We start from the raw sequence: 22,388 nt of genomic DNA, 5'->3' as shown, positions 1-22,388 counted from the left end.
TACATGAGCACGGTCTGTATCCCTTTCATCAGCACAGCGTACAACATCTGCATGAAGGAGATGCTGCCGCCTGGTAGGAATTCTGTCAATGGACCATTGCCAATGAGCAATTAATTTCACATATTCTGTTCACTGATGAGTCAACATTTATCCACAACGGAAAGAACAACACGTGCAACTCTCATGTATGGGAAAATAAAAATGTGCACGCTACTGTGGAAACGAATTTTCAACGTTTCCCAGTCAACGTGTGGAGAGGTGTTACTGATGCCAAACTTATCGATCCAGTTGTTTTAGATAATTGTCTTACTGGGACATGCTATCTTGAGTTTCTTCCCCCCATGAGCCATGGATCTTGAAGTTGGTGGGGAGGCTTGCATGCCTCAGCGGTACAGATGGCTGAACCGTAGGTGCAACCAAAACGGAGGGGTATCTGTTGAGTGGCCAGACAAAGGGGAGCAGCCTATTCAGTAGTTGCAGGGGCAACAGTCTGGATGATTGACTGACCTGGCCTTGCAACACTAACCAAAACAGCCTTGCTGTGCTGGTACTGTGAACAGCTGAAAGCAAGGGGAAACTACAGCCGTAATTTTTCCTGAGGCATGCAGCTTTACTGTATGGTTAAATGATGACGACGTTGGCCTGGGTAAAATATTCCGGAGGTAAAATAGTCCCCACTCGGATCTCCGGGCGGGGACTACTCAAGAGGATGTCGTTATCAGGATAAAGAAAACTGGCGTTCTATGGGTCGGAGCGTGGAATGTCAGATCCCTTAATCAAGCTGGTAGGTTAGAAAATTAAAAAAAAAAAAAAAAAAAAAAAAAAAAAAAAAAAAAAAAAAAAAAAAAAAAAAAAGAAATGGATAGGTTAAAGTTAGATATGGAGGGAATTACTGAAGTTCGGTGGCAGGAGGAACAAGACTTCTGGTCAGGTGACTACAGGGTTATAAACACAAAATCAAATAGGGGTAATGCAGGAGTAGGTTTAATAATAAATAGGAAAGTAAGAGTGCGGGTAAGCTACTACAAGCAGCATAGTGAACGCATTATTGTGGCCAAGATAGATACAAAGCCCATGCCTATTGCAGTAGTACAAGTTTATATGCCAACTAGCTCTGCACATGATGAAGAAATTGAAGAAATGTATGATGAAATAAAAGAAATTATTCAGATAGTGAAGGGAGACACAAATTTAATAGTCATGGGTGACTGGAATTCCGTAGTAGGAAAAGGGAGAGAAGGAAATGTAGTAGGTGAATATGGATTTGGGGTAGGAAATGAAAGAGGAAGCCGCCTGGTAGAATTTTGCACAGTGCACAACTCAATCAAACTTGGTTCAAGAATCATAAAAGAAGGTTGTATACATGGAAGAAGCCTGGAGATACTGACAGGTTTCAGATAGATTATGTAATGGTAAGACAGAGACTCAGGAATCAGGTTTTAAATTGTAAGACATTTCCAGGGACAGATGTGGACTCTGACCACAATCAATTGGTTACGAACTGTAGATTAAAACTGAAGAAACTGCAAAAAGGTGCGAATTTAAGGAGATGGGACCTGGATAAACAGAAAGAACCAGAAGTTGTACAGAGTTTCAGGGAGAGCATAAGGGAACAACTGACAGGAATGGGGGAAAGAAATACAGTAGAAGAAGAATGGGTAGCTTTGAGGGATGAAGTAGTGAAGGCAGCAGAGGATCAAGTAGGTAAAAAGATGAGGGCTAATAGAAATCTTTGGGTAAAAGAAGAATACTGAATTTAATTAATGAAAGGAGAAAATACAAAAATGCAGTTAATGAAGCAGGCAAAAAGGAATACAAACATCTCAAAAATGAGATCGACAGGAAGTGCAAAATGGCTAAGCAGGGATGGCTAGAGGACAAATGTAAGGATGTAGAGGCTTATCTCACTAGGGTTAAGATAGATACTGCCTACAGGAAAATTAAAGAGACCTATGGAGAAAAGAGAACCACTTGTATGAATATCAAGAGCTCAGATGGAAACCCAGTTCTAAGCAAAGAAGGGAAAGCAGAAAGGTGGAAGGAGTATATAGAGGGTCTATACAAGGGCGATGTACTTCAGGCCAATATTATGGAAATGGAAGAGGGTGAAGATAAAATGGGAGATATGATACTGCGTGAAGAGTTTGACAGAGCACTGAAAGACCTGAGTCGAAACAAGGCCCCGAGAGTAGACAACATTTCATTAGGACTACTGATAGTCTTGGGAGAGTCAGTCCTGACAAAACTCTGCCATCTGGTGAGCAAGATGTATGTGGCAGGCGAAATACCCTCAGACTTCAAGAAGAATATAATAATTACAATTCCAAAGAAAGCAGGTCTTGACAGATGTCAAAATTCCCAAACTAGCAGTTTAATAAGCCACGGCTGCAAAATACTAACGCGAATTATTTACAGACGAATGGAAAAACTGATAGAAGCTGTGAAGAAACTTACACAATTAAACAAACCGTAACATACCAGTAACTTAATTTACTGTCACCTGCACCTTTCCCGTTCCTTGTTGTTTTCATTGGTTTACTTGGAGACAGTTACGAGAAGGCATATGTTTATTAGAAGTTTTTTTGTTCAGAATCACCAGTAGTATCACCCATCAAAGCATGTAACTTTCCTCCTGACTCACCATTGTGTGTGTGTGTGTGTGTGTGTGTGTGTGTGTGTGTGTGTGTGTGTGTGTGTGTGTTTTTCAGCTGTGCACTTGCATCAATAATGTGCTCTGTGATCTGTAATATGAGTTGGATGCACTTAGCGAAACATTTTGTAAAAACTGGTCTTAGCTCTGAAGATATTGTACATAATGGTTATAACTTCTACATGCCAATGCATCTTATGTCAACTCTCCAGTTAATGAAGGTATTGAGAACTTTCATAGCTGAAACTGGACACATGTATTAACCTGAACTGAGGTATATGTAATAATAACTAAATCTATGTATTATATAAATGATGTTACGCTAGTTTTCATAACGTAATATGTTTACACTTCATGTACTCCTTTCACAGACCACATGATAACTCTGTTCACTGAAACCGGTCATCGTAACTAAAGGTTTTACAATGGTGATCATGGCTGACAAGTTGTCTTGCTTCACATAATATTTACAGATCGCCCCCTTCTTACTCAGTGTGAGCACATTAATTAGAGTATTTTTATCTTTCATAGTGTGCATACACTTCTGTGGCACTGCCTTTACTGAAACAGATGACCACTGCTTGATTGCTACTGTCTTTTCAGCTCTCTGTACTTGTTCACCTTATTTTCAGTTATGTCCAACTCCCTGCATTCACCATTACAAAAATGAATTTAAACTGTTTCTGATGTCTTGCTAAATGATAGGTTCAATTTTTATTTTCTGTGGGATGTTAGCGAATCCCAAAGTATTTCTTAAGCAGTAGACCCTAAGAAGGCTTCGGGACTTGTCTATTTTATTAATCTTCGAAGTTTTAGCTCAGATTTATTTTTAACGAATGGAGCTTTTTTTGCCCATTTACAACTGTTTTCAACAAAAGTAACCATGACTGGTAATATTTGGACATTCATATATGTAAATTAGGTATTTGCCTTTGCATAAAAAAAAACTACATTGTGAGCAGGAATAAGTTTTCATAAGAGACTCAATACAATACATATTATCAGTTCACTGTAAAATTTCCGAAACTCGCAGTAGTGTAATGCACCTTCTCATTCTGATCTACATTACTCTCTACAGGACATAACAATACAAACCTAGAGCCTTCAGTTATGGGTGTATCACAGTAATAAAACCAGTTTCATAAAGAAAAACTACAGAATACAGAAAATACAAAAGCATTTGTCCAGAAATAACAGATGTTTACATGAGTTCGTGATATGCATGCCCTTGCCTGCAACAGGCCCGGCATAGCAAGACCTTCCGTAGAGTCTGTGTTGGTGGACAGTAGTGGGGGAGGGAGGGAAAGGCAGGCATGAAAGGGTGGGCAAGTTTTTGGGGGCAAGAAGAGTGATGAGAGGCAGGATGAGTGAGCAGAATATGGAAGTGAGAGTAATTTAGAGGGGATAAAGATGTGGTGGGAGAGGAATCTGTGGAGTGGAGAAGAGTGGAATGTAGTGGGAGTGGGGAAGGGTGTGGGAGTGAGTGTGTGTGTGTGTGTGTGTGTGTGTGTGTGTGTGTGTGTGTGTGTGTGTGTGTGTGTCGAGGGAGAAGTGAGGTATGAAAGAGGCATACTGGCATTACACAATGGAATAACTGTGAGATGAACAGAATAGTTGGGTGGAGAGGGGGAGGTAGGGAGGGATGGAGGGAGATGAGATAGTTGCTCCCTATTGATAAGCAATTTTTTTCTTGGACTACTACATCTATGGCACAAACACAATAAGCATGTCCTCGTCAATCAATCCAGAGCAATGACTGCACTTGGATTTAGTTCCATTTTATGAAATGATTTCGCTCACATACTCTCATCCAAAGACAATTTTTATTATGCAGAATAACATACATATAAACTCTCATACACAAAAATTCCCACAGAAGAAACTTTTCCACCAGGTATCTTGAATATGTTCATCTTAAGAAATATACCAACAAGGTATACAGAGTAAATGGCGTGCAGTTATCTTCCTAGACCAGAATGAAATATGTTGGCCATGGCTAGCTATACCTTCTCTATATAGTCGCCACTATGGCTTAGACCTTTGTTGTAGCATTGTACCAACTTTCCAACACCATCATAGAAGGCAGCCACCTGCGCTTTCTGCCAATTCTCTAAGCTGTTCTACAGCTTATTGTCTGTGCCAAAATGTCATCTTCATTGCCTGTGGTTCACACATGAGCAGAGATGAAACAGGACGAGCCAATTATGGGCTGTGCTGTAGATGGTCAGACACTTCCCACCAACAACTCTGCAGGACCATCTTTACTGCCCCTGCAGAGTGCAACCAAGAGCAGTCACGAAGAGCAAAATGCTGCACAATGTCCACCAAAATATCTCACCAGACCCTGGTACTTGGCAGGAGACACTATTTTCTAGGCACCTTTATGTGCTCACTGTGTGCGATCGACAGACATACTACAGACACCAACCAACAATTTGTGCAAAACTTCATCACATTTTCACAACGGTTTCCATTCCGTGACCTATCGGAACTTACTTTCCGAACAGCCCTCGTACGTCATCTACTAGTAAGAGAAACTGCTTGTGAGTTTCAGAAGTATTGTTTTTTCTGCACCTTTGTTGTTTCTATTCTATTTAAAAGATGAGTACATGAAAAATAAGAAAGTACATACCTCAACTGCACTATTTATTGCTTCCTCAGAGCTCTCATTCTCGCAGCCCTTGACAACAGATGCTTCAGTCACCCCACTGTCCCCCATTTTACAATCTAACTTGTTGAAAGACGATGAAGCTTTTGGAGATTGTGATCCACCACGTGAATCCAACTGACTCTGCTGTGCCTCAGGTTGTATATCACTTTCTGAAGTGGAACCTAAGAAAATTGACAGAATAAGTGTATCACAATGAAACTTATGAATTCTGATCAGAGCTCACAAATTTTGAATTAAAAAAAAGTAAGATGTAAAATCCATGCATGGCAAATTATATTGTAACCGTGTCCCTCTATAATTCAGTATCGTGCATATTTTGTTACAGCACACAACACACTTATTTATTACTAACAGTGTTCACACAAAAAAAAAAAAAAAAAAAAATTAAGAAAACTGAACTACAAAACTGCTATATGCGATATACTAATAACTCTGCAAGTGATATGAGTGAGAGTGTACTCCCTGCATGAGCAAATTCCTGGTGTCTTTCTGATGATCTGTGGCACATAAACCCAAGTGAGAAATTCTCTGGTAATGTGGGAGATTTAAATTTGCACTGCTCGACAATTTCTAAGGAACAACTGACACCTGCTAAGGAACGACTGACACCTGCTAAGGAACGACTGACACCTGCTAAGGAACGACTGACACCTGCTAAGGAACGACTGACACCTGCTAAGGAACGACTGACACCTGCTAAGGAACGACTGACACCTGCTAAGGAACAACTGACACCTGCTAAGGAACAACTGACACCTGCTAAGGAACAACTGACACCTGCTAAGGAACAACTGACACCTGCTAAGGAACAACTGACCAATGACGGTAAAAGGAAATGCAAAGTGTGGGATGTTACCAGCAGCACAACATGTGCACAAACACTCTGTATGCATTCAATAGTTTATGCAGTAAGGTGTTAAAGTCTGTGGTGAAACCAATCAGTGCAAATGTCTGAAAGACATTCTTCGAGAGCTTATGATTGTAGACGAGCAGTTACACGATTTGAAGGCGAAGTGCCACTACTGTAGCCACAAAAGTGCCACCTCCTAATTGAAAATAGCAACTGAATGTGGAAATGCTACGCAAAAGCATGCTGGTGGTTGCAGATGGACCACCATACTGCAAAAGGGTTGATACATAGGGCTAGTGCCGAAAAGAACCGGACATCTCACTCCTACGCAGATCTCTGCAGACCTCACAACCGCTACTGGTACACACGTCTCTGTCAGAACCGATTCGCAGTGATTAAATCAGGCTGGTTTGTATGCTAAAATGCCTATTAAATGCATCCCACTTCAACCACATCATCATCGAGAAAGAGTTTTTTACTGTAGGGAGCACGCTGATCTGGGTCAGTGACAATGGACCAGAGTGATGACAAATCCCGTTTCACTGCAGCTAGTGATTCTGGCCATCAATTAGAATGGAGGAAAAGGGAAACTGTTGCAGCGCAGCGATATTGAAGGGAGATTATTCTGGATTACGTTCGTCTTTTTAGGGATGCTTTAGGTCCCAACTTTCTGTTTGTGGATGACAAAGCCACTGGAAAGTGAAAATACTGAGCCTTTGGAATGGCCTGCATGCTCCCAGGACCTTAACCCTCAATGCTCTTGGTAGATGTGTTTCTGAACTGATGCACCCTCCCCAAACAATAAACGAACTGAAAACCACCTTGAAAGAGGAATGGGACGTATCTCCCAAGGAGTCCTCAACAGTTTGATAGGCAGCAGAAATAACATGTGTAAAATGTACATTAGCGCCCAAGGACAGCGTTTTCCTTACTGGGAGTCTGACACTGACATCCACGTAGGGAATCTGATCGGGGTCTGTTATCCTGCTATCCCATATGGTGAAATCTGTACCATTTTTCGTTATAAATTTACCTCCCCACTTCTATTACATTTGTACTGTGTTTATACCTATCCAACAATGTCTCTTTCACTTAGCAATTGTCAAGCCGAGTAAAATGTGTACCATAGCTTTTTCTAGCAATCCTTTACTGCTTCAAAATGTCCTGCTCAATGATGTCCACATTTAACCATTCTTCTTCTAACTCTTTAGGCTCTGTTTTCATCATATCATCAGAGGTACCCCCTGTGAAAAAAAATATGAGTGTTACGCATATCAGTTACTACACAGTAAATGCATTTTTTGGTCCCTAAAACCCAAGACACTTCTTATGAAGTAGGCATCTTGACCCTAGGTTCACTCTCACTGTACCTGATAATCACTGTTAAACACATTGGGTAAGAGGGGAATATTTTTTCCATTTTTTTTTTTTTTTCCGCTAGTGATGAGATGACAATGAGTAGCTGCTTCAAGCAGACATTGTTATTCTCAATGTGGAACCACCACCCCCACCCCCACCACCAAATAGAACTAATGCTCAGCTGTCTGGCACTTTGTCGTATGTCTTATTAAAAGTACAGTCTTTCCTCCGCATATTCATTGTTTAGGCTAAAGTTGCAGCACAATTTCACAGTGTTACTTTTTGGAATACGTATATCAATCTTAGATTTGTAACTTTTGCATTGATACTTGATGTGAAATGGAAGAGTTTAGTACACAGTTTGTTGGAAAGCAGTTACATATACAGGATTTTCTGGTCACCACAAAAGTCTCTGTCCACTGGTTATTCTTGGTTTTCAGAAATAATGAAAGAGAGTAATGAAGAAGACTAGTGCTTAACAACCCATGGATATGGAGGTCAATAGAGGTGGATCAGAGGCTCAGACAGGACAAGAAAAGCCTAGGAATTTGGCTGTGACCTCTTCAACAGAACCTTTCCAACATTCATCTTAATCAACACAGGGAAACCACAGAAAATCTAAATGTGCTTGGCTAGCCAGGAATATCAAACTGTTCTTTCACTGCCTTTATCATTGCACCACCTCACATGGTGATAATGCTGAACATTCTTAATTCCAAGACGAGTTTTCCAAAACAGCTGGCAAATACTCTGAGAGATCATCAAGAGATGGATGCCACTCATGAAGCCATTATAATTCTAAAAAAATATGTCTTATATGACAGAACATTCACTTTATGAATGAAGAACCTTACTGTTATATATACACAATGTACTGCTGATTTACTGAGGCTGCTGTTTTCTTTGATTTGGGATATTCCAACATGTTTTCTACATTCTCCATTATTTCTGTAAATCCAAATACGCGAGTCTAAATCCTAAGATACATCAACATTCTTGATGCACATATTTCACATTAGAAACCTCTTAATTATTAACTTTTCCAGCTCCTTCTGTCTATTGATGGAAACACTTCCTCAAAGATGTCCTCTGGTGAGTTTGTAGCAATGAAGACATTCAAACAGGTTGTTTCCTGACCTCTTTAAGTAAAGGTTTTTACCAGGACTAAAAGAGTCACATTCCCTTTTGGGAGAATTCATTGGATGTCACCTATGTGACAAATCCATCAGGGATATTTCGAATCACAAGTTGCCCAGGTGATTGGAAATGTGGAGGAACAAACATAGCCCAACCAAGACCAGGCAGGCCTACGTACCTGATGGACACAGACCATCAAACACTGTGAGGAGTCATCACAAAAATTTGCACGAAGTCGGCAGAAGGAATAACTTGAGAGTTCCAAAATGTGACTGGAAATCTGCCGAGTACAACGACTGGGCATAAGAAATTAAAAAGAATGGGGTACAATACTCAAACACCTGCTAATAAGTGACCCACTTCTGTTGCCGGTGCTAAGCAGTGCTTGAGATGGTGTAAAGAGCAGACACTGGATGGCTGGAAATGAGTGATTGATCATGCTATAGCCTGTGACAAAGAGATAGACAGATCTGGGTTTGACAAACACCTAGAGAACTTCATCTGCCGTCATGTGTAGTGCAAACAGTGTAGTACAGAGGAGGTGGTGTTATGGTATATGGGTATTTTTCATGGTTGGAGTGTGGTCCCATTATTGCGCTTAGGGAAACGCTAAATGCAGAAGGATATGAACATATTTTACATCATTGTATACTATGTACAGAAGATGAACAGTTCAGAAATGGCTCACTGTATCAGCATGACAATGCACCCTGTTACAAGGCAGCATCTGTGAGGCAATGGTTCATGGACAATAACATATTGACGCTCAACAATGTGGAACTCATGTCTACTGTGATCGAGTTGCTTGCCTTGCAGAACACAAGCAAAAATTAGACAGAACATACAAAGTAAATCTGAAAAGCTTTCAGTATAACTTCAATTGACCAGGGGCTCACTCACTGGAACATAGATTCATAAAAGACAACAACTAAGTATAAATTAGACAAATTCAATGGATAACTTATTGTGTACACATGCTATGTCTATGTATTTATTTACTGTAACCACTGTTTAAAAAAATGAAACAATTTTTTACGGATTTCTTGCATGATGATATGTCAGGAGTGTGACAGCTGCAGCAAGGGGAAAAACATATATGGTCATTGGACAGCTGACCTGATCTTCTTCACAAATTCTGAATACTGTTACAAGTAAAATAAACATTTCTGCTTAATGTCATCATCACACCAGACTTTCAGTTTTCTCTGTTATTGTGGACAGTCAGCAATTTCATTTCCCAAACACATTCTCTGATATGAAACTTACTGGCAGATTAAAACTGTGTGCCGGACCGAGACTCGAACTCGGGACCTTTGCCTTTCGCAGGCAAGTACTCTACCAACTGAGTTACTCAAGCACAACTCACGCCCCGACCTCACAGCTTTACTTCCTGCCATTCACAGGAGAGCTTCTGTAAAGTCTAGAAGGTAGGAGACGAGGTACTGGCAGAAGTACAGCTGTGAGGATGGGGCGTGAGTCGCGCTTGGGTAGCTCAGTTGGTAGAGCACTTGCCCGCGAAAGGCAAAGGTCCCGAGTTCGAGTCTCGGTCCGGCACACAGTTTTAATCTGCCAGGAAGTTTCATATCAGTGCACACTCCGCTGCAGAGTGAAAATTTCATTCTAGAAACATTCTCTGGTCGTTTGTCATTAACATTTTTTCAGTTCTTTATAGAAACTCACTTGGAGCTAAATGAATTTCTCAGTCTCAGCAGATCCTGCTGTTTCTTGTGCATTGCTACCCATATATGGTAGATTATATTGTGCAATACACTGAGTTCGAGTCAATATTTTTGAAGCTCTGCAGGCTACTTCAATACATAGTGCCAATCATCAATACTGCTCTCAGACAGCCAATATTAATGCACAATAAATTTTGAGAATGTGAGGGCCCTTTAAATCTACATGTGTAACTTCTTTTGTGATTTCTATGGCTTGATAAACAATAAATGTATTGGACATTTAAACATATTCACACAAAAAATTACACATCTGCTTTCTTTCCACGTAGACAACTTGTAGTTCCCAACTTCTTCCATCTTTCTTTCTGGCAGAATCTTAGTAGTGCATTACCACAGACATGATAACTACTGCTGCCTTGTCAACATATGGGAGAGTACTACAGTTTACCAGAAAGACTGCAGCTGGTGAGTATTAGTGGTGTTTTTGTGGGGAAGGAGACCAGACAGCAAGGTCATCGGTCTCATCGAATTAGGGAAGGACGGGGAAAGAAGTCGGCCGCACCCTTTCAAAGGAACCATCCCGGCATTTGCCTGGAGCGATTTAGGGAAATCACGGAAAACCTAAACCAGGATGGCCGGACACGGGATTGAACCGTCGTCCTCCCGAATGCGAGTCCAGTGTGCTAGCCACTGCGCCACCTCGCTCGGTGGTGAGTATGTGGTCAGGTTACTGCAAGTGCAATGCACGAGTACATACTTGGATTCGTGGCTAAGAGGGTTATCCTGCCATTAAGTTTGAAAATAGTACCATCTCTACCACAGACTGAAGAATTAATTCTTCTGGAAGACAACTGTTTGCATCTGTTCATCACAGGAAAACTGCATGCACAAGGACATTCTTTCAGACTAACCATTACAGAATAATTACAACACGAATTATCCACATGCCATACAAGGCGTTTACAGATAGTAATGTTTCTTGCAATGCTAGTGATTGTAGTGTATCTGTGTCAGTCAGATTAGGAGGTGGCTGTGGTGTTAGGCAGGGACAGGGACCAGCTTAGCAGCATTGCCTAGCTCAGTCTGCTCCGAGTTATCTCGGAACTGGGATATTTGTTTCCAAGATGATCCTAATAGTGCATGTTCATACCGCGCAAAGGAATGTGATGAAGTAGTATGCTCAATTCAACAAAAATCATGCTGACACATACCAAATGATGCAGCATGTTCACAGGGAATCTGCCTAGTCATAGTCTCTAATTTCTTGGTAGATGAACTAATTTAAGGAGCATCGGAAATAAAGAGCAATGAATTCCATCCTGGATGGCCACCAACTAGCAAGAAAGGTCAATAATTGTTTTCGGTGAGACTGCTGAATTAGTGTGTGGATAGTAGCAGACACACACTCCTCTGTCACAGTGCTCAAGAGATTAAGAAATGGGCATTCACTCAGGAATGGAAATTGCCAATACCAGTCAGCTGCACAATGACAACACTTCCAGCCACACATCTCAGCAAGTCTGGGGTTGGGGGAGGGGATTCTTGAGCAAGCACAAGTGAGCAACATTGCCACAGTCCCCTACCATCCAGCCCTCAGTCAGTTTCCTGTTCCTGAAAATCACATCCAGTCTGAAAGGAGTCCATTTTTGGGACATTAAACTCATTCACACAGTTGGAAAGATTGGAAAACTAAGCTTTGGCAACAAAATTTGTTGACTAAACTTAGTGTATTCAAAAAACTATGAAAATTTCAGACTTATTCCAGTTATTTCAAACAATCTCAGTACCTTACACTCTTGGCACTTTGGCATCTATTGCATTTTTAAAAGAGCACTCGAGTTTCTGTTCATGTAGTAGAAACCTATTATATATTATGTTATATATTGGAACTGAACAAGTCGACTTGCAATATTCAATTATTCCACGTGCAATCGGGTGATTTCTGGGCATCTATTTGCTGTGATTTGGACATCACTAGTCCAAGTTAAGCTCCAAGGCAATTTAGCCCTGACTCATGCACAATTATAAAACTACATCATTTACTCATTATGTTGCATATATTAAATAACCAGTGAGATGAACTATTATTACCTGAAAGAAGCAGCAAATTAAACTGGTATTAAAAACTTGTGTGTACAAGTGAAACATAGTAGCTATATTATAATTAAAAAGGCATCAACATTAACCAACCAACATTTATTATGATCTTAACTTCTGGGTGTTTAATACTTCACAGTGTGTACTTGGACCTTTGGCACACTTGAGGTGAATATGTGAGTCACTTCCAAATTCCTCAGTGTCACCAGAAATGCCTTGAGCATTAGAAACTGGGTAGTATGTTGCAAAGCTTCATATTTCCTTCGCTGAAAAAAGCTCACAGCCATGGAAGCATCACATCCACTAATGGCCTGAGTGACCAGAATATGTTCGTTGTCGAACTTTTAGGATGCAGTACAAAACCACTTGTCTTCTGCATTTCCTCTTCCTGGCTTTAGGAAAAATAATTTTTTGATGCCCTGTCCTAATGAAATCATGAGTACAAGGAGGTCAACATTACTTCCCATTATGACCACACTTCCAAAACAACCACACTTCCAAAATCATCAATTCTTGAAATGGTGGATGTTACAATCATCATCATCATCATCATCTTATTGTGCCCCATCCTAATCAATGCTGCACTCTCACAATTCCTTTTTAAGAAGAGTGTTCAAGATTCTTGTTTTGTTCGTCGTACAAAAACTTGTTCTGAGGGACTTCATCTATAATCTCTGGTTCAACTACAACTTCAACCAGAGATTATTTTTATGCTTATGAATTCTCTCAGTGCTCTCTGTACTGCACTGCTCACCCTCACTCACCAAATAAAATAGCAAACAGATCCAAAAATGATGCTACAAGTAAGAAACATCACTTTCTACTCGTCTCGTAATCTGACCTAACTGTGTTAGTAGGTAACATAATGTAATGGGGACATTAATTTTCCTACTACATAAAGAGAATCCAAAATGAATTTGCTCAAAAACTTGGTATTCTGCCATTTTGCACAAAATCAATGATTTTTGACAAACTGTAGTGCAGTGTGTGCAGAAAAATGTTATTACAATGAAATCTGTAGAGAATTTTGTGCTCTTTTAAAAAGGAAGTGTTACGAGACCAAGAAATTTGGGCTTGCTTTTTTAACACTGAGAAAGTCTGAAATTTTCAAAGTTTTTTTTTTTTTTTTTTTTGACTACAGAAAATTTTGCCAATAGAAATTTTGTTGGCCAAACTTGGTTCTGCCATATTTCCAAAAATACAAATGAGTTAAAAAAAATAAAATCCTCTAACCAACATTTTGCAAGGTATAAAATTTTTTCAGCTGAAGCAAAGGGAAACTACAGTTCTGTTTTTCCCAAGGGCACGCAACTTTACTGTGTAGTTAAATGAGGATGGTGTTCACTTGGGTAAAATATTCCAGAGTTAAAATAGTCCCCCACTCTGCCCTCTGGGCAGGGACTACTCAGGAGGACGTCATCATCAGGAGAAACAAAACTAAAGTTCTAAGGATCGAAGCATGGAATGCAAGACCCCTTAATCGGGCAGGTACATTAGAAAATTTAAAAAGGGGAATGGATAGGTTAAAGTTAAATATAGAGGGAATTAGTGAAGTTCGGTGGCAGATGGAACAGGACTTCTGGTCAAGTAAAGACCGGGTTATAAATACAAAATCAAATAGGGGTAATGGAAGATTAGGTTTAACAATGAATAGAAAAACTGGAACACAGATAGGCCACCATGAACAGCATATTAAACACATTATTGTAGCCAAGATAGACACGAAGTCCACGCCTACTACAGTAGCACAAGTTTATACGCCAACTAGCTATGCAGATGAAGAGACTGAAGAACTCCATAATTAGATAAGAGAAATTATTCAAGTAGTTAAGGGAGACAAAAATTTCATAATCATGGGGGACCAGAATTTGGTAGTAGGAAAAGCAGTAGGTTAATATGGACGTGGGGTAAGGAATGGAGAGGAAGCTGCCTGGTAGAATTTTGCAAGAGCAGAACTTCATCATAGCTAACACTGTTTAAGAATCATAAAAGAAGGCTGTATACGTGGAAGGGTCATAGAGCCACCTGAAGGTTTCAGACTGATTACATAATGGTAAGACAGATTTAGGAACCATGTTTTAAATTGTAAGACATTTCCAGGAGCAGATGTGGACTTACCACAATTTAATGATTATGAAGTGTAGATCAAAACTGAAGAAACTGCAAAAAAGTAGGCATTTAAGGAGATGGGACCTGGATGAACTGAAAGAACTAAAGGATGTTCAGTTTCAGAGGGAACATTAGGGAACAACTGAACAAGAACGCGCAGAAAGGAACACAGCAGAAGTAGTATGGGTAGCTTTGAGAGAAAATAGTAAAGGCAGCAGAGGATCAAGTAAGTAAAAAGACAAGGGCTATTAGAAATCCTTGGGTAATATATAAAATACTGAATTTAATTGATGAAAGGAGGACACACGAAAATGCAGTAACTGAAGCAGGCAAATGCGAATACAAACATCTCAAAAATTACATTGACAGGAAGTGCAAAATGGCTAAGCAGAAATGACTAGAGGACAAATGCAAGGAGGTAGAAGCACATATCACTAGGCGTAAGATAGATGTTGCCGACAGAGCAATTAAAGAGACCTTAGGAGAAAAGAGAATCATGTGTATAAATATCAAGAGCTTAAATGGTAAACCAGTCCTAAGCAAAGAATGGAAAGGTGAAAGGAGTATATAGAGGGTCTATACTAGGGAGATGTACTTAGCAGTATTATGGAAATGGAAGCAGATGTAGATGAAGATGAGATGGGAGGTATGATACTGCCTGAAGAATTTGACAGAGCACTGAAAGACCTTAGTTCAAACAAGGCCCTTGGAGTAGATGACATTCTGTTAGAACTACCGATAGTCTTGGGAGAGCCAGCCATGACCAAACTTTTCCATCTGGTGGACAAGATGTATGAGAGAGGCAAAATACCCCTAGACTTCAAGAAGAATATAATAGTTCCAATTCCAAAAGAAGCAGGTGCTGACAGGTGAGAAAGTAGACGTCGACCTCGAGGAAGATCAGCCTGGTTTAATGTAGGAGCACGTAAGGCAATACTGACCCCACGACTTGTCTTCGAAGCTAGCTTAAGACAAGGCAAACTTACGTTTATAGCATTTTAACACTTAGAGAAAGCTTTTGACACAGCTGACTCAAATACTGTCATTCAAATTCTGAAGGCAGCAGGGGTAAAATACAGGGAGCGAAAGACTATTTACAATTTGTACAGATACCAGCTCCCCCATGAACCATGGACCTTGTCGTTGGTAGGGAGGCTTGCGTGCCTCAGCGATACAGATAGCCGTACCGTAGGTACAACCACAACGGAGGGGTATCTGTTGAGAGGCCAGACAAACGTGTGGTTCCTGAAGAGGGGCAGCAGCCTTTTCAGTAGTTGCAAGGGCAACAGTCTGGATGATTGACTGATCTGGCCTTGTAACAATAACCAAAACGGCCTTGCTGTGCTGGTACTGCGAACGGCTGAAAGCAAGGGGAAACTACGGCCGTAATTTTTCATGAGGACATGCAGCTTTACTGTATGATTAAATGATGATGGCATCCTCTTGGGTAAAATATTCCGGAGGTAAAATAGTCCCCCATTCAGATCTATGGGCGGGGACTACTCAAAAGAATGCCGTTATCAGGAGAAAGAAAACTGGCGTTCTACGGATCGGAGCGTGGAATGTCAGATCCCTTAATCGAGCAGGTAGGTTAGAAAATTTAAAAAGGGAAATGAAGGTTAAAGTTAGGTATAGTGGGAATTAGTGAAGTTCGGTGGCAGGAGGAACAAGACTTCTGGTCAGGTGACTACAGGGTTATAAACACAAAATCAAATAGGGGTAATGCAGGAGTAGGTTTAATAATAAATAGGAAAGTAGGAGTGCGGGTAAGCTACTAGCAGCATAGTGAACGCATTATTGTGGCCAAGATAGATACGAAGCCCACACCTACTACAGTAGTACAAGTTTATATGCCAACTAGCTCTGCAGATGAAGAAATTGAAGAAATGTATGATGAAATAAAATAAATTATTCAGATAGTGAAGGGAGACGAAAATTTAATAGTCATGGGTGACTGGAATTCGTCAGTAGGAAAAGGGAGAGAAGGAAACGTAGTAGGTGAATATGGACTGGGGCAAAGAAATGAATAAGGAAGCCGTCTGGTAGAATTTTGCACAGAGCACAATTTAATCATAGCTAACACTTGGTTCAAGAAACATAAAAGAAGGTTGTATACATGGGAGAACCCTGGAGATACTAAAAGGTATCAGATAGATTATATAATGGTAAGACAGAGATTTAGGAACCAGGTTTTAAATTGTAGGACATTTCCAGGGGCAAATGTGGACTCTGACCGCAATCTATTGGTTATGAACTGTAGATTAAAACTAAAGAAACTGCAAAAAAGGTGGGAATTTAAGGAGATGGGACCTGGATAAACTGAAAGAACCAGAGGTTGTACAGAGTTTCAGGGAGAGCATAAGGGAACAATTGACAGGAATGGAGGAAAGAAATACAGTAGAAGAAGAATGGGTAGTGCTGAGGGATAAAGTAGTGAAGGCAGCAGAGGATCACGTAGGTAAAAAGACAAGGGCTAGTAGAAATCCTTGGGTAACAGAAGAAATATTGAATTTAATTGATGAAAGGAGAAAATATAAAAATGCAGTAAATGAAGCAGGCAAAAAGGAACACAAACGTCTCAAAAATGAGATGGACAGGAAGTGCTAAATGGCTAAGCAGGGATGGCTAGAGGACAAATGTAAGGATGTAAAGGCTTATCTCACTAGGGGGAAGGTAGATACTGCCTACAGGAAAATTAAAGAGACCTTTGCAGAAAAGAGAACCACTTGTGTGAATATCAAGAGCTCAGATGGAAACCCAGTTCAAAGCAAAGAAGGGAAAGCAGAAAGATGGAAGGAGTATATAGAGGGTCTATACAAGGGCGATGTACTTGAGGACAATATTATGGAAATGGAAGAGGATGTAGATGAAGATGAAATGGGAGGTACGATACTGCGTGAAGAGTTTGACGGAGCACTGAAAGATCTGAGTCGAAACAAGGCCCCCGGAGGTGATAACATTCCATTGGAACTACTGACGGCCTTGGGAGAGCCAGTCCTGACAAAACTGTACCATCTGGTGAGCAAGATGCATGAAACAGGCGAAATACCCTCGGACTTCAATAAGAATATAATTCCAATCCCAAAGAAAGCAGGTGTTGACAGATGTGAAAATTACCGAACAATCAGTTTAATAAGCCACAGCTGCAAAATACTAACTCGAATTCTTTACAGACGAATGGAAAAACTAGTAGAACCGGACCTTGGGGAAGATCAGTTTGGATTCCGTAGAAATTTTGGAACACGTGAAGCAATACTGACCTTACGACTAATCTTAGAAGAAAGATTAAGGAAAGGCAAACCTACGTTTCTAGCATTTGTAGACATAGAGAAAGTTTTTGACAACGTTGACTGGAATACTCTCTTTCAAATTCTAAAGGTGGCAAGGGTAAAATACAGGGAGCGAAAGGCTACTTACAATTTGTACAGAAACCAGATGGCAGTTGCAAGAGTCGAGGGGCATGAAAGGGAAGTGGTTGGGAAGGGAGTAAAACAGGGTTGTAGCCTCTCCCTGATGTTATTCAGTCTGTATATTGAGCAAGCAGTAAAGGAAAAAAAAGAAAAATTTGGAGTAGGTATCAAAATTCATGGAGAAGAAATAAAAACTTTGAGGTTCGCCGATGACACTGTAATTCTGTCAGAGACAGCAAAGGACTTGGAAGTGCAGTTGAACGGAATGGACAGTGTCTTGAAAGGAGGATATAAGATGAACATCAACAAAAGCAAAACGCGAATAATGGACTGTAGTCAAATTAAGTGGGGTGATACTGAGGGAATTAGATTAGGAAATGAGAAAGTAGTATATGAGTTTTGCTATTTGGGCAGTTAAATAACCGATGGTTGTCAAAGTAGAGAGGATATAAAATGAAGACTGGCAATGGCAAGGAAAGCGTTTCTGAAGAAGAGAAATTTGTTAACATCATGTATAGATTTAAGTGTCAGGAAGCCTTTTCTGAAAGTACTTGTATGGAGTGTGGCCTTGTATGGATGTGAATCACGGACGATTAACAGTTTCAACAAGAAGAGAATAGAAGTTTTTGAAATGCGGTGCCACAGAAGAATGCTGAAGATTAGAGGGTAGACAATGTAACTAGTGAGGACGTACTGAATGAAACTGGGGAGAAGAAGAAGAATCTGTGGCACAACTTGACTAGAAGAAGGGATCGGTCGGTAGGACACATTCTGAGGAATCAAGGGATCACCAATTTCGTACAGGTGGGAAGTGTGGAAGGTAAAACTTGTAGAGGGAGATCAAGAGATGAATACACTAAGCAGATTCCGAAGGATGTAGGTTGCAGTAGTTACTTTGAGATGAAGAGGCTTGTACAGGACAAAGTAGCATGGAGAGCTGCACGAGACCAGTCTTTGGACTGAAGACAACAACAACAACCACCACCTTTTTTCTGACAATTTCTCTGGACTAAAAGGATTTTCAATGTCAATTATACAAACATTTGTGACGAATATGAATAAATTTTGTTTTATAGATGTAGCTACATTACTCTCTGCGTGTACCTGAACTTGGAAGCATGTGTTACAGCCAACTCTCCTACAATATAATGGGTGATAAACTACCTGTGCTTCCTATGTCTCCTACATTTCATGGCACGCAACAAACTCAAATGTTCAAAAGCATGAAATGATATTAACTGTAGTGTAGTAGACCAGGTGTGGCTTGAATTCAAAGAGACAATATCAACAGAAAGAGATTTATACCACATAAAATGACAAAATACGGAGCTAATCCCCCCATGGTACACAAAACAGGTCAGCAAACTGTTGCCGAAACTATGAAAAAAGCATGCCAAATTTAACCGAAACACATAATCCCAAGATAGGCAATCTTTTACAGAAGCTCAAAATTTAACACACATTTCAATGTGAGATGCTTATAATAGTTTCCACAACATAAGTTTGTACTGAAACATGGCAGAAAATCCAAAGAGATTCTGGTTGCATCTAAAACTCCTAGTGGCAAGACACAATCAATGTTACCTCTGCATGACAGACCTGGAAATACTATCAGTGACAGTCTGAACACAGTCATTCAAAATTCTTTCACCAAAGAAGATGAAGTAAATATCCCAAAATCTGTATCAAGAACAGCTGCCAACATGAGTAATTTATTAGTATATATATCCTCTGAGTAGTGAAACAACTTAAATCACTTAATAAAAGCAAGGCTTCTGGTCCAGATTGTATACCACTTAGGTTGCTTTTAGGGTATGCTGATACAATAGCTCCATACTTAACAATCATGTACAACCGCTTGCTTGATGGAAGATCTGTACCCACAGACTGGAAAGCTTCACACGTCACACTAATATTCAAGAAAGGCAATAGAAGTAATCCACTAATTAAGGACCTGCAGCATTAACATCAATATGCAGCAGGATTTTGGAACATATGTTGTGTTTCAGCATCGTGAATTATCTCAAAGAGAATGGTCTATTGACGCACAGTCATCATGGATTTAGCGAACATCATTCTTGTGAAACACAAATAGCTCTTTACTCACACGAAGTGTTGAGTGCTAGCAACAAGGGATTTCAAATTGACTTCATATTTCTAGATTTCCAGAACACCTTTGACACACACACACACACACACACACACACACACACACACACACACCACTGCAGTTTCTGACAACTGAAGCCACACTGAGCAGCAGCACAAGTGCATTATGGGAGTGGCGACTGGGTGGGGTTAAGGAGGAGACGGGGGCAAGGCATAGTAGGGTACAGGTGGGGGACAGTTAAGTGCTGCTGGTGAGTGCTCAGGTACAGGAGACAGGCTAGGGCAGCTATGTGCAGTTGGGAGGTTAGATGGAGGACAGGGGAGAGGTGTGACGAGGTGAGAGGCGGGGAAATGGAAAAGGAGAGAAGTAAAAAGATTGGGTGCGATGGTGGAATGCGGGTTGTGTAGTACTGGAATGGGAACAGGGAAGGGACTGGATGGGTGAGGACAATGACAAACGAAGACTGAGGCCAGGAGCGTTAAGGGAACATATGATATACTGGACGGAAAGTTCCCACCTGCACTATACAGAAAAGCTGGTGTTTGTGGGAATGATCCTCATGGCACAGGCTGTGAAGCAGTCGAAGTGAAGGATGTTGTGTTGGACAGTGTCTTCAGCGAAACCCTTAGCCCCACAGAAATATCAGCCGTTTCCAAAGACCTCACCTTTTGTCCCACTCCCAAATTCAATCATGCAGGACTTGTTAAAGATCTTCTCTCCTCCTCCCAGTCCCTACAGTAGGAACACTTTTTCGCCACCAACCCTACCAATCATACCCAACCAAAGACCTACGTTGAATCCTGCCCGACTCAGTTCACTCCTCCATCCAATCGTGATCAATCCCCACTGCCCCCAAACCACTCTCTGTTAACTTTCCAAAATTTCTTAAACTTTAACCTTGCCTCACTATCATTCCTTAAATCCCTCAACATGCAAACCAACCTTACATCCACAGAAACAACCGCAGTCCACCATCTAAAAACTGATCCCAACCTTATAATCCTACCTGCGAACAAATGCTCCACCACTGCTGTTTTGAACCGCATAAATTACCTGGATGAAGGGCTCCACCAGCTGTCAGATACTGTATTTACTCGAAACTAAGCCACACTTGAATCTAAGCCGCACCTGAAAAATGAGACTCGAGATCAAGGAAACAAAATTTTCCCGAATCTAAGCCACACCTGAAATTTGAGACTGTAAATTTAAGGTGGAGAGAAAAGTTTTAGAACACACCTCCAAATCAAAACAAAGTTGGTCCACTGTAACATGAGACACAGTTTAGGTAGAATGGATGAAGATACAGTTTGGTTCAAGTTGTAAGCTTAGCAGTTTAGCTTTAGCAGGTAGTCATTGTTATGCGTCAGGCACTCCGTCTGTATTTATACGGGTACCCTTCCTTTTTCACGTGCTTCGTCTGGTTTGAATTGATTGCTTATTTTGCTTTGATCTGGTAAGTCCCATTCTCTTTGTTATAGGTGTTTACGTCGCTCTAAGCTGAAAATGCTTTATTGTACTGTATCATGCATTGTTTGTCGTATTCTGATAATAAGTGTTTACGACCTGTCGCCACTCGCGGCACGGCTTGATTTTGTACGTGCTGCCGCCGCTTACAAAAAAAAAATTAAATAAAAAAGAGAGGAATTGTCTCATTAGCAAAACAATGGCAAGAGACTGCTATTTGTTGTCACTTACACTACTGCTTTCTTTGATAATGATCAACAAAAACCAAATAATAGACAGCATATGATAGAAAATAATGTTAACGAGAATTTAGCAAAAACTTTTCCTCCACTTGAAAATCTTTGTAGATGCCTCTTTAGTACATTAAATTCTGCACAGAAATTAGTCATCTTCGATTCAACAATCTAGTCTGTTGCCGTGCTTCATTTCTGACTGTATCACTATTCAGCATAAGAATAATACGAATATAAACATGACATGATATGTATATTCTTCCGCGTTTGCTGTTGTTTCACTCTAGTTTAACAGTTTATTAGGCAGACACGATTTAAAGGAAATAGCAGCAAATACGAAAGAATACATGGCATAATGATTACATTCGTATTATTCTTATGGTGAAGAGAATACTGCATGTAATTCACGATTCATAAAAGTTCCTATTAGCAACCACCCCTTGTCACAGTTAGGAAAAAATTCAGAACGTAGAGTTGGCCATATTGACATACATCCCAAACAATCTTGCCAGTCAGATTTCCGTAGTAGATTTTTAGTGAAGACTTCAAATGAAGAGTGTGTTGTCATTTTCAGTCCGTACACTGGTTTGATGCAGCTCTCCATGCTTTTCTACCCTGT

At 40.4% G+C, this 22,388-nt stretch overlaps 1 protein-coding gene across 4 annotated transcripts in view; it reads right to left on the bottom strand.

Annotated features, from left to right (window-relative positions):
- Nucleotides 1–22,388, bottom strand: part of LOC126273014 (uncharacterized) — a 110,035-nt gene that overhangs the window by 67,149 nt on the left and 20,498 nt on the right. For all 4 annotated transcript variants that reach the window (XM_049976386.1, XM_049976387.1, XM_049976388.1 and 1 more), the window contains one exon: nucleotides 5,283–5,482. In XM_049976386.1, coding sequence (XP_049832343.1) covers nucleotides 5,283–5,482 — 200 coding nt within the window. The remainder of the gene's footprint in view (nucleotides 1–5,282; nucleotides 5,483–22,388) is intronic.

The sequence above is a fragment of the Schistocerca gregaria genome, chromosome 5 (assembly GCF_023897955.1).
Source record: "Schistocerca gregaria isolate iqSchGreg1 chromosome 5, iqSchGreg1.2, whole genome shotgun sequence".
In the NCBI taxonomy this organism is placed as follows: Eukaryota; Metazoa; Arthropoda; class Insecta; order Orthoptera; family Acrididae; genus Schistocerca; species Schistocerca gregaria.
This window is presented reverse-complemented; position numbering and strand designations above follow the sequence as displayed.